Genomic DNA, 12,648 nt, shown 5'->3' on the forward strand with positions numbered 1-12,648 from the left:
CTTTCTCCCGCAGCTCCCCGGGTCGTCCGCGCCCCCGGGACGGGTGCACCCCCGGGAGAGGGTCCTTCTGCAAAGTGTTCGTAGGGACCCCCCTCCCCAGCTCCCCGCAGAACAGCCGCCCCTCCCCCAGGGCCTGCCCCCCGGGGGGGAGCAGCGCTCAGCGAAACGAAAGCGCAGGGCGTGCGCCAGGAGCGAGCTCCAGCCAGCACCACCACCTACCGCCCACAGCGGACCTGCGCCTGCACGCAATGGACCACCGCCCTGGGCGTGCAGGCTGCGGGATGCAGGGGGTGCAGGGACAGCCATGCTCTCCCTCGGGGGAAATTCCTGCCGCTGGGCGCATAGCGGAGCCGCGGGGGCAGGCCTGGCCCTCGGGCACCAGGGGCCACCCTACCCACCGCGGCCCCGGGCCTAGCAACACTCACCACACGGAGCCATAGGCGCCAGAGCCCACCGGGGACAGATTCTGGTAACGCTCGGGCACCTCCCAGATTGTCTTGTTCAGCTCCTGCCGATAGAACGTGGGCCTCTCCTGAGACATTTTCCAGCGACGGCCGCGGGGCGAGGAGGTGGCCCTGAGGTGCCCCCGCCTGCACCCACGCCCGCTCCCCGGCCCTCGTCGCCCGCCCAGGCGGGCGGGGACCTCGCGCTGGCCGCCGCGCAGGTGCGGCTGCTGAGACCCCCGCAGACACCCGCGCGTGCGGCCCCTGTCAGCTGCAGCTGCTGGACGCGCCTCAGGGACCGAGGCGAGCCCGGCAAAGGGCAGGAGCGCGCTCCGAGGCTGAGGGCTGCGCCCGCCGGGGTCTCCCTGCACCCTCTCCCGGGCCGGGCCGACGGCGGGCCGTGCCGCTGGACTCCCGCTCCAGTTGCAGCGCCAGCTGAGGCTCCAGTGGTCGCAGTTCCAGAGCCAGCGAACAGGAGCCGCCTGCCGTCCTCTCGCGAGATCAGCTCCCGGGACTCTCCGCGAGCCGAGATTTTACCCAATATGGAACCTCCCCGCGGGAGGGGGTTCGGGAGGAGAGAGCGCCGGAGGAGCAGTTCTCGCGAGAAGAGAGCAACAGCTGGAGCCCAGAGGCAGGAACTCCCGGGGACTGTTCTTCGGGGCGCCGAGGCGGACGGCTAAGGCGGGGATGCTCGCGCACCACAGGCCGCGCGCGCCCCACTGTGGTTGGTGGGGCTGTAGTGCCTGACCACTGCGGAGAGCGACGGGGACGAGTAAGCGTGTCGGGAAAAGAGCCAACAGATCTTGGAACTGCGGCCGAGCACCTGCTCGGTGGAACTCCGCCGTTTCCAAGAAATACCGGCGTCAAAAACTGGTTCCAGTCAGAAGGCCGTCGCATTCCCGTGTGCTCATGGACAGATGGCTAACCCTCCGGGACGCTGACGAAATCGGCCCCAAAGACAAATATTAGCCCCGCTGGAAGCCGAGACTTTGCACCCGAACGGGTGCAAAGGTCGCCCCGGGACCCTCAGGGGCCTCTGCGGGGGTCGGGGCCGTACAGGTGGCTCTGATGTGTCTTAAAAGCCGTGGCCCCGAAGCTTATAAACCGACTTCGGCCCCAAGAGCAGTCCTGAGAAGAGGACTTGGAGATTTTAAGTGGGGGCTCTCCCAGGAAGGCGGAGGAGCAGGGAGTGCGCTTGTGGCAATGTCGCTTTTAGGCAAGCCGGTAGGCCCTGCTCAGTTGCAAGAGAACTCCGGTCCTCCGTTCCCACCTCATAGGGACAAGAAAATACCCGCGAGTGGGCAAGTGTTGTAACCCCAGGCCCATACCTACTGGTGCTGGCCCGGCCCGTGCTAACGCCTGCTACCCTGAGCGCAAGGATGGGAGTCTATCTTGTCCTCCGATCCTTTGAGGGCCACCCCAGGACAGGGGCCGAGGGCTCCCACGGCCGTGTTCTCCTTCCTCGCCCCCGCTCTCGTTGCCCGCCCGCCCCGAACGCCCGCGGGTTCGGCCGCAACGGCTCGGGAACCGCCGGCGTCCGGGTCGGCAGCGCTGCCAGCCAGGCCAGAGCCCTGGGAGACCCGAGCCGCCCGCCGCACTCCCGCCTCGGGCGGGGAAACAGGTGAGCTGCTGCCAGGGCCGCCCGGGAGGCGGGGCTGCAGGCAGAGAGTCGCGGGTCGCGGGCCGGGCTGGGTCCGCCGCCCGCAGCGGGGTCCCGCACGTCGCGGGCGCTCGCTCGGTCAATATTGGTAGAGTGAGTGGCTGACGACGGTGCCTGGAAGCTTATCTCCCGCCTCTGCTTTGAACGGCCGCGTGGAACGGCACCGGCAAGAGGCAGTTCGTGCCCTTTGCAAGCGGACTCCTTCCAGACGCCCTGGAGTTGGCTCGCCCGCCCCGTCGGTCTCGTCACTTTATGCTCCCTGACTGAACCCCTTCCCGATCCCTTGGCTCCTCCTCTTCCCATCCAATCCTGTTTATGCACGGGCGTCCCCCGGCGAAGAGGCGAAGACTGCTGCAACACCCCGGTCCCCATTCTGAGTCAGGCCAGCGCCAGCCCCACTCTTGCTTTGTTGGATGGAGGGCAGTCACGCCCAGCCGCTAGACAGTGGCCGAAGGAACTTGGAAATGATGCTCTTTGCTGCCGGCGCCGCGGCTCATCACGCTAATCCTCCACCTATGGTGCCGGTACCCCGGGTTCTAGTCCCGGTTGGGGCGACGGATTCTGTCCCGGTTGCCCCTCTTCCAGTCCAGCTCTCTGCTGTGGCCCGGGAGGGTAGTGGAGGATGGCCCAAGTCCATGGGCCCTACACCCGCATGGGAGACCAGGAGGAAGCTCCTGGCTCCTGGCTTCGGATCAGAGCAGCGCCGGCCGTAGCGGCCATTTGGGGAGTGAACCAACAGAAGGAAGACCTTTCTCTCTGTCTCTGTCTCTCTCACTAACTCTGCCTGTCAAAAGAAAAAAAAAAAAAAGAAAATGATGCTCTTTGCTTATGCCTTCTCTGTGTTTCAAATGCATTAGGATAAAAATCCTAATGGTAACAGTCTAAGAGGCGTGTGTGAGCGAATTACAAGTTACTTTCAAATTTTGGAAGTGAATTTTGCCTTCCCATGCTTATAGGGAACATATGGAAGACTCTCACAATTAAATGAGTCCTTTGGATGTCACATCTATTGGGTCAGCAGACAGAAAATTGGGTTGTATTTAAATGTTGTATTCTTGGCTTTTAAAATACTTTGAAGACAGCTTATGTAAATGGGTGGATAAGGGTAGGTTGCCTGTATTTCAGCTGTCCAACAACTTACCACTGAGAAGCTGACTCAAGACAAGCGATGCCATTTGTGGTGGTCCTTATACTGTATCAGGGTCACCAGGAGGGCTCTGAAAATCAGCTGCCACCCTCTCCCAACACACACACACACACACACACACACACACACCCGGGTTTCTGACTCAGTGGATCTTGCTACGTGGGACCTACCTGTCAGTAGGAGCCTCTGGTCATTACATCATGTCAGGAAGAGTCCTGCTGAGCCACTAAGGTTTCTATGGTATGAGAAAGAAGGACATAAGGGACAGGGGCTGGGCTGAAGCCAGGAACTCAATCCCGGTCTCCTACATGGGTGACAAGAGCCCATGAACTATCCCCTCTGCTTCCCAGGGTCTGCTTTAGCAGAAAGCTGGAATTAAGAGCTGGAGCCAGGAATGGAACCCAGGCACTCTGATGTGGGACAGGAGCATCCTAGCCACTAGGCTAAACACCCACCTTGATGACAGCTTCTCACCGGCCTCTCATAGCCATCACTCACTGTGGCCCCGTAAGTGTATGGCTTGGTAACCAATGACCCCTGCCCTAGACTAGCATAATATGAATGATCTCCAGCTCATCTTTTTGCCTCAGTCTCTTCTATCTCCAGAACTTTCTGTAATGATGGAAATGTTTCATATTTGTGCTGTCCAGTAAGATAGCCACTAGCCACATGTAGCTTTGTAAACTTGAAATGTAGCTGGTGTGATTGAGAAACTGAATATTTTATTTTATTAAGTTAAATTTAAATAGCCACAGGCTGCCAGTGGCTAGCCCACTGGATAACACAGCTCCAGACTGTAGCCCCAACACAATTTGTCTTCCCAAGGAGCATCTCCATGCACATTGCTAATCCTGCCTGAGACTTTATGTAACTAAAAAATGCAGAGTCTGCCCTACTTGTAAAACTCTCCAAGAACAGGTCTTTGCCTACTTTTTGTGGTTTAATTCTGGTTGTACTCAGATCTGTTGAATTACTTCCCTTACAGAGTATTATCTCTGTCATTTTACCTTGGTCTCTCCCTAGAATACCTGTCCCTCTTTTCTGACCCCAACTGAGGCAGAGCTCCAGTCCTATCTCCCCTAGAAGCCTTCCCCAGCCCTCCAGGGTGGGATGATGAAGCCCACTCTAGAGGAGGCCATATGTTTCTAGAATGTGGAGTCTACAAAAGGACTTCAAAAATTCATGTGGAAAATGGAATTTTAAAAATTTATGTTTGTGGCCAGCACCATGGCTCAATAGGCTAATCCTCCGCCTTGCGGCACCAGCACACCAGGTTCTAGTCCCGGTCAGGGTGCCGGGTTCTGTCCCGGTTGCCCCTCTTCCAGGCCAGCTCTCTGCTGTGGCCAGGGAGTGCAGTGGAGGATGGCCCAAGGACTTGGGCCCTGCACCCGCATGGGAGACCAGGAGAAGCACCTGGCTCTTGCCTTCAGATCAGCGCGATGCGCTGGCCGCAGCGGCCATTGGAGGGTGAACCAATGGCAAAAGGAAGACCTTTCTCTCTGTCTCTCTCTCTCTCATTGTCCACTCTGCCTGTCAAAAAAAAAATTTATGTTTGTGCAAAACAAATTTGAAATCCATGCATAGTTTTATCATAAACTTTCTGAACACTCCTTGTATTTTGGCATCAAAAAGATCAGGTCCAGGGCATAGCAGGTAAAGCCAATGCCTGCAGCACCGGCATTCCATATGGGCGTTGGTTCGAGTCCCAGCTTCTCCACTTCAGATCCAGCTCTCTGCTATGGCCTGGGAGGGCAATGGAGGATGGTCCAAGAACTTGGGGCCCTTCACCTGTGCAGGAGACCTAGAAGAAGCTCCTGGCTTCAGATCGTCACAGCTCCGGCTGTTGCGGCCATTTGGGGAGTAAACCAGCAGATGGACAGTCTCTCTCTCTCTCTCTCTCTCTCTCTCTCTCTCTCTGCCTCTCCTTCTCTCTCTGTGTACTCTTTCAAATAAATAAATAAAAATCTTGAAAAAAAATCAGGTCCAAATTCTGGTTCTGCTATTTAATTGTACAACTCTGAGAAACTCATTAAACTCATTAGTAAAATGAGTGTAATCATTATTAGGAAAATAGTGTCAGCCTCTTGAGATGCAGTGTGGGGAGAGCCTGTGTATGGCAGGCCAGCAGCAGGTGTGGAGTCCCACCTTCCTCACCTCAAAACGCTGGCTGCACTGTTTTGTTTTCCTTGTTCTACTGCATTGCAGAGACTTTGTCCTTTTGTTTACCTAAAGCATCTGACATTCAACAGATGTTTGTGGAACACTGAATTAACTGATCACAGGTAACATAGCTTTCTTGAGTCTGAAACAAATGAACTGGATCAGACAGAAATTTATAAAATTATGAAAATTGGGGCTAGTGCTGTGGTGTAGCAGGTAAAGCTTCCACCTGCAGCTCCCACATCCTGGTTCAGGTCCCAGCCCCTCCACTTCCAATCTAGCTCTCTACAATGACGTGGGAAAGCAATAGAAGATGGCCCAAGTGCTTGGGTTCCTGCACCCACATAGGAGACCCAGAAGAAGCTCCTGGCTCCTGGCTTCAGACTGGCCCAACTCCAGCCATCGCGGCCATTTGAGGAGTGAACCAGTGGATGGAAGATCTCTCTCTCTCTCTCTCTCTCTCTCTCTCTGCCTCTGCCTTTTCCTCTCTGTAACTCTGCCTTTCAAGTAAAATAAATAAATCTTTTTTAAAAGAAATTTATAAAATTATGAAAATAAAAGGTGACAAACTCCCCCTAGATTCTCATGTAGTAGATTGGGACCACCTCTTGAAATATCAGTGTTATAAATTGAAGACAATATCTAAAATAAAACGCAGTATACTGGGGTCTGGCATTGTGGTGCAGCAGGTTAAGCCGCCACCGCCTGCAATGGCAGTATCCTATATGGGTGCTTCTTCATGTGCTGGCTGCTTCTCTTCCAATTCAGCTCCCTGCTAATGTGCCTCAGAAAGCAGCAGAAGATGGCCCAAATGCTCTGGCTCCAGCGTGCATGTGGGAGACCTCGATGGATCCAGGTTCCTGGCTTTGGCCTGGACCAGCCTGTCATAGCCATTTGGGGAATGAAACAGCAGATGAAAGATTTCTCTGTCTCTCTCTCTGTCTCTCTGTCTCTCTCTCTCTCTCCCTCCCTCCCTTTCTCTGTGTCTCTCCCTCTCCCTCTGTAACTCTGCCTTTCAGATTAAAAAAAAAGAAAAAGAAAAAGAAAAGAAATACAACTTACAGCTTTCCATAAATAAATTAACACAATATAATCCTTCCAAAGGGTACAGTAACATATAATATAAATACTTGCACTTAAAATGAGAGAGAAATCTTTGAGAGATAACCTGAAACTAGTAATGGGAAAAGATGAGGATATTTTTGTGTTTTTTTTTAGCAAGTTTCTTGGTGAAGAGGTCACATACTGTTGGCCTGCAGACCAAATCCGGTCTGGAGAGAGGTGCTTTGTTGAAGATCTACTGTGTTGTGGTTTTTTTTTTTTTTATTTTTTTTTATTCTTTTCTTTGAGAGAGACAGAGACAAAGGTCTTCCTTCTGTTGGTTCACCCCCCAAATGGCCGCTACGGCCGGTGCACTGCGCCAATCCGAAGCCAGGAGCCAGGTGCCTCCTCCTGGTCTCCCATGTGGGTGCAGAGCCCAAGGACCTGGGCCATCCTCCACTACCCTCCCGGGCCACATCAGAGAGCTGGACTGGAAGAGGGGCAACTGGGACAGAATCTGGTGCCCCAACCGGGACTAGAACCCAGGGTGCCGGCGCCACAGGTGGATAATTAGCCCAGTGAGCCACGGTGCTGGTCAATCTACTGTGTTTTTTAAAACATAAAATAATTGACAACATTCAAGAGTCAAAGATCCCACATAGGGGCTGGTGCTGTGGCACAATGGGTTAAAGCCCCGGACTAAAGTGCCAGCATCCCATATGTGCAGTGGTTCGAGTCCCGGCTGCTCCACTTCTAATCCAGCTTCCTTCTAATGCATCTGAGAAATCAGCAGAAAATGGCCCCTGCTCCCATGAAAAAGCTCCTGTCTCTGATTTCAGATCAACTCAGCTCTGGCCATTGCGGCCATTTGGGGAGTGAACCAGCGATGGAAGCATGTAAAAACCTGAGTTTATGGTTTCTTCCGGGAAAGAGCAGATCTGGTGGCCCTGGGCCCCACGCTGGCCTGAGCCGACACCTGCTGGAGCTTAGTGAGTGCTGCTGCTGCCGCTGCCCCTGCCTCAGCCAGGCCCCCTGTTCCTGCCACTCCTCCATATTCACACCTAGCCTGTTTCACATCAACCCTGCCTCGGTGCCACTTTCTCAACAAGATGCTGAATTCTTGATCTGTCCTATGATAGCAATTTTTATAATCCCCATGTAATTAGCAGGTTAATGTGGCTCTTCTAGGTTGCTAGGAAACGTAAGTTTGTTGTGGTGCAAAGAATTTTGAAATCGTGTGTAGTTTTCTCACAATACACATTTTCCATGAACTTTTTGAAGTCTCCTATTTTACTCTAGTGATGGAACTTTATTGTAATAAAGTTGTATGACAAAAGTGAGGAAGAGTGGCTCAATATTCCTGTCAGTGGCAGAGAGAGGGAGAAATACTAAGTTTTTAAATACAGTACTACTTCGGGCCGGCGCCACGGCTCACTAGGCTAATCCTCCACCTGCAGTGCCGGCACCCCAGGTTCTAGTCCCAGTTGGGGCGCCAGATTCTGTCCCGGTTGCTCCTCTTCCAGTCCAGCTCTCTGCTGTAGCCCGGGAGTGCAGTGGAGGATGGCCCAAGTGCTTGGGCCCTGCACCCGCATGGGAGACCAGGAAGAAGCACCTGGCTCCTGGCTTTGGATTGGCGCAGCGCGCTGGCCATAGCAGCCATTTGGAGGGTGAACCAACAGAAAAAGGAAGACCTTTCTCTCTGTCTCTCTCTCACTGTCTAACTCTGCCTGTCAAAAAACAAACAAACAAACAAAAACCAGTTCTACTTCTTTTTCTGCTTGCAAAAGACACAAGGTATGAGTTCTCTCAAGTGATGTATTACGACATCCCTCCCCCAGCCTCTTCTGTATCCCCAGCCACTCCTCACTGCTTTGGTGAATTGGTGACCTTTAGTTCGTGAGTGTCACACTGCATTCTACTGTGTTCCAATGCTTTGCTGTTAAAAGTACAATATAAAATTATGGCCCAAGTACTTAACTTTTCTAAAGCCTCAGTTTTATTATCTGTAAAAGGGGGGAAATAGTACTAGGGTTGTTGTGGGAATTCAATAAAATACCACTTGAGAAAAAAAATCTAGTGTCATGCTTGGCATATTATGAGTATTCAACTCATGTTGGCAATGATTATGATACATGATCATTCTGAAAGAAAACAATTTGCTAACACATTCACTTTGTTTGCAGCCTTACCCATACAAAAAGTGCTTGTGGGGGTGGGCATTGAGACACAACAGCAGGTTAAGCTGCAACCTGGGACCCCTGCATTGCATATTGGAGTGCCTGAGGTCACATCCTGGCTCCTCCACTTTCAGTCTAGTTTCCCATTAATGCATCCTGGGAGGCAGCAGATGATAGGCCAGATATCTTGCCCTGCCACCCACATGGGTGTTCTGAATGGAGTTCCAGGCTTTGGTCTGGCTCTTGTGAACATTTAGGTAGTGAACCAATCAATGGATGATCTCACTGTCTCTCTGTCACTCTGCCTTTCAAATAAATACATAAAGATTTTTAAAAACTACTTGTGTAGGGGCTGGCGCTGTGGCTCACTTGGTTAATCCTCCGCCTGCAGTGCCGGCAACCCATATGGGCACTGGTTCTAGTCCTGGTTGTTCCTCTTCCAGTCCAGCTCTCTGCTGTGGCCCAGGAAAGCAGTGGAGGATGTCCCAAGTGCTTAGGCCACTGCACCTGCATGGGAAATTAGGAAAAAGCTCCTGGTTCCTGGCTTCAGATCGGAGCAGCTCCGGCTGTAGCAGCCATCTGGAGAGTGAACCAACGGAAGGAAGACCTTTCTCTCTATCACTCCCTCTCACTGTCTATAAACTCTACCTGTCAAATAAATTTAAAAAAAAAAAAGAGGGCAAAGGGTGTCCCGCAAGCAAAAAGTGCGAGAAGCGCTCATTTGAAGGCACCCCCCCAAAAACTACTTGTGTAATCAACATAATATGTATGTTCATCAAAATACTTTATAGTTATTTAACATGTACAAAAGGTACTCTCAAGAAGCCTGTGCAAAAAAAGAAAGTAAAAGTGTGAGTGTATGAGTTTGTTTTGATACCAAAAAGTTTTTGGTGCAAAAAAAATTTTTTATAATATGTTGCAATTGTATATTATGGAAAAACTGCATGGATTTCAAGAAAAATTGTTTGCACCAAAATAAATTTATACTTTTAATTCCATACAAGAGTCCCTCAAAAAGTTCATGGAAAGTAGAATTTAAACATACATTTATTTTGGTGCAAAATATTTTGAAACTCATGCATAATTTTTTTCATAAAATACATTTTTCATGAACTTTTTGAAGAACTCTTTTATGTGTGGGTTTCAAAATTTTATGCCCCAAAATAAGCTTACGCAGATTTTGAAAGCTTAAAGTTATATTTTAAGATCATGCTGTCGGCCGGCGCCGCGACTCACTAGGCTAATCCTCCACCTGCGGCGCCGGCACTCCGGGTTCTAGTTCCGGTTGGGGCACCGGTTCTGTCCCAGTTGCTCCTCTTATAGTCCAGCTCTCTGCTGTGGCCTGGGAAGGCAGTGGAGGATGGCATGGGAGACCAGGAGGAAGCACCTGGCTCCTGGCTTCGGATTGGCGCAGTGCGCTGGCCGTAGCAGCCATTTGGAGGGTGAACCAACGGAAAAGAACAACAACAGCAAAAAAAGATAATGCTGTCCAGCCATGGCATTTAGGGACAGGGAGCCTGAAACTCAATCTTTGAGAAATCTGCCCCCAGTTATACAACTAATTAGTTCACTCCCACATGGCCACAGACCAAAGCCAGGAGCCAGGAGCTTCTTTCAAGTCTCCCAGGGACCCAAGCACTTGGGGCATCTTCCAGTGCTTTCCCAGGCCATTAGTAGCGAGCTACATCAGAAGTGGAGCAGCCAAGACTCATGACTCATGGGATATGGGTGCTGCAGGCAGTGACTTTACCCCCTACACTACAGCGCTGACCCTGAAGATGTAGATCTTTTTAAAGTGTGTGTGTGTGTGTTTTAAATCTCATCTCTTTCCACTCCTCCAGGAACGATGCTACCAGAGAGAAGTACCCAGAGTTTCAACTATAAATACAGGCAAAATTCTTTCTCCTATGATGTTAAGCGAGACATCTACAATGAAGAGAACTTTGAACAGGAACACAGGAAAAGGGGCCTTTCCTCCGGGAACGTGGACATTGATATCACCACCTTCAGACACCATGTCCGGTGCCGGTGCGTGTATCCAATCATTAAACCATCACCAACCCATGCAGGATGGAATTCTAACCTGACTTCTTTGGTGCCTACTTCTGTCTTCCTCAGAACCCTGAAGTTTATTGTGTAATTTTTCTTCAGGCTTTTTTTTTTTTTTTTTTTTTTGGTGGTTTGTCTTATGGTGCCTTCTTGATTGTCTTGGTCTATTTTCTATCCCCGTAACAAAACACCTCAAACTAAGTAAGTCCTAAAGTAAAGGGATTTATTTGGCTCACAATCCTGGTGACTGGCAGGTCCAAACAGCCTGGTGCCAGAGCCCTGCGGAGGACCCCTGGCTGTGTCATAACAGGAGAAGCAGATTGGGAACCAACCGCGTGTGAAGGGGCCAAGTCTTGGGGTGACTCTGCTTTTTACCAACCTGCTGGGTCAGTATTACTCTGGTTCCACCAGAGCTGGAACTCACAGGTCACAGCATCAATCCTTCATGAGGTGGTATCCCTGTGCTCTAAGCACCTCCCATGAGGCCCCACCTCTTGAAGGTTCCATCCCTTCCCAACACTGCCACACTGAGCACCAAGTTTCCTGTACATGAATCTTTGTGGAGCAAACTCTATCCATATCCTAGCAGGCATAAAAGCTTTGGGTATCCTCACAGTACCTGGGGATGACATTTAATAGGTACCCTGTTCAGTTAACCACCGTAACCAGTAGCCTCGCAAAAAAAGTCAACCATGGTGAACTATTAAACGGTAGCAGAATGAGTTCCTTCTAACCTCCTATCCAACGTAGTTCTCATGGTACTACGCAGGCACTCAACTATCCACGTAGTACTCACAGTCACAGTAGAGCCCACCACCACCACTACCTGCTACTCAGGGCCTCTTTACCTGCTTCTGTACTGTGACACTTTCAATGAGCTGATGAAGCTAATGAGCCTCTTATCAGAATAATATTTTTTTCCTGTGTTTTGTTGTGGTAAAATATAACATAAAGTTGACTCTCTTGACTGTTTTGAAGCATGGAATTCAGAGGCATTATAAACATGTACCATGTGGTACAACCATCACCACTATCTCTTTCCAGAACCTTTTCATCATCGCAAACAGAAACTCTGTACTCATTAAGCAATGACTCCCCATTTCCCCCTCCTCCCAGCCTCTGGTAACCTCTCTTCCACTTCTGTCTTTGTGAACTTGCCCATCCTAGGTATTTTGTTTAAGTGGAATCATACAATGTTTGTTGTTTTGTGCCTGACTTATTCCACTTAGCATAATGTATTCAGGGTTCATCCTGATTGCAGTATGTGTCATCAGTACTTCATTTAGTTTTATGGTTGAGTAACATCCCATTTTATTGATATACTGCATGTCGTGTTCATTGGTTCATTCACTGGTTAGTTTTCAGTTGGTTGCTTCCACTTTGGGCTATTGTGAATACTGCTGCCAGGAACACAGGCATGGGAGATCTGTTTGGGACTCTATTTCCAGTTCTTGTAGATGTATACCTAGGAGTAGCATTGTTAGATTGTGCTATAATTCTTTTTTTTTTTTAACATTTTTTATTTTATTTTTGACAGGCAGAGTGGACAGTGAGAGAGAGAGACAGAGAGAGAAAGGTCTTCCTTTGCTGTTGGTTCACCCTCCAATGGCCGCCGCTGCAGCCGGCGCACCGCGCTGATCCGATGGCAGGAGCCAGGAGCCAGGTGCTTTTCCTGGTCTCCCATGGGGTGCAGGGCCCAAGCACCTGGGCCATCCTCCACTGCACTCCCTGGCCATAGCAGAGAGCTGGCCTGGAAGAGGGGCAACCGGGACAGAATCCGGTGCCCCAACCGGGACTAGAACCCGGTGTGCCGGCGCCGCAAGGTGGAGGATTAGCCTATTGAGCCGCAGCGCCGGCCCCAGATTGTGCTATAATTCTATGTTGAACTTTCTGAGGAGCTGCCAAACTGTTTTTGCACAGTGGCCACATCATTCTACATTTGTACTGGCAAAGTACATCCCCACATCCTTT

The 12,648-nt window shown here is 50.9% G+C and overlaps 2 protein-coding genes across 7 annotated transcripts in view; one reads left to right on the forward strand and one right to left on the reverse strand.

The window, feature by feature from the left end:
- Positions 1-904, reverse strand: part of MAPK14 (mitogen-activated protein kinase 14) — an 82,092-nt gene extending 81,188 nt beyond the window's left edge. For both annotated transcript variants that reach the window (XM_002714646.5, XM_002714645.5), the window contains exon 1: positions 426-904. In XM_002714646.5, coding sequence (XP_002714692.1) covers positions 426-541 — 116 coding nt within the window. In that variant the 5' untranslated portion in view covers positions 542-904. The remainder of the gene's footprint in view (positions 1-425) is intronic.
- Positions 905-1,063: 159 nt separating this feature from the next.
- The window catches only part of SLC26A8 (solute carrier family 26 member 8), a 92,766-nt gene continuing 81,181 nt past the window's right edge, over positions 1,064-12,648 (forward strand). For 4 of the 5 annotated variants that reach the window (XM_051855725.2, XM_008262830.4, XM_008262833.4 and 1 more), the window contains exons 1-3: positions 1,064-2,064; positions 3,601-3,757; positions 10,470-10,656. In XM_051855725.2, coding sequence (XP_051711685.2) covers positions 3,664-3,757; positions 10,470-10,656 — 281 coding nt within the window. In that variant the 5' untranslated portion in view covers positions 1,064-2,064; positions 3,601-3,663. The remainder of the gene's footprint in view (positions 2,065-3,600; positions 3,758-10,469; positions 10,657-12,648) is intronic. The other variant, XM_008262831.4, reaches the window with a different exon arrangement.

Source organism: Oryctolagus cuniculus, chromosome 5, assembly GCF_964237555.1.
Source record: "Oryctolagus cuniculus chromosome 5, mOryCun1.1, whole genome shotgun sequence".
In the NCBI taxonomy this organism is placed as follows: Eukaryota; Metazoa; Chordata; class Mammalia; order Lagomorpha; family Leporidae; genus Oryctolagus; species Oryctolagus cuniculus.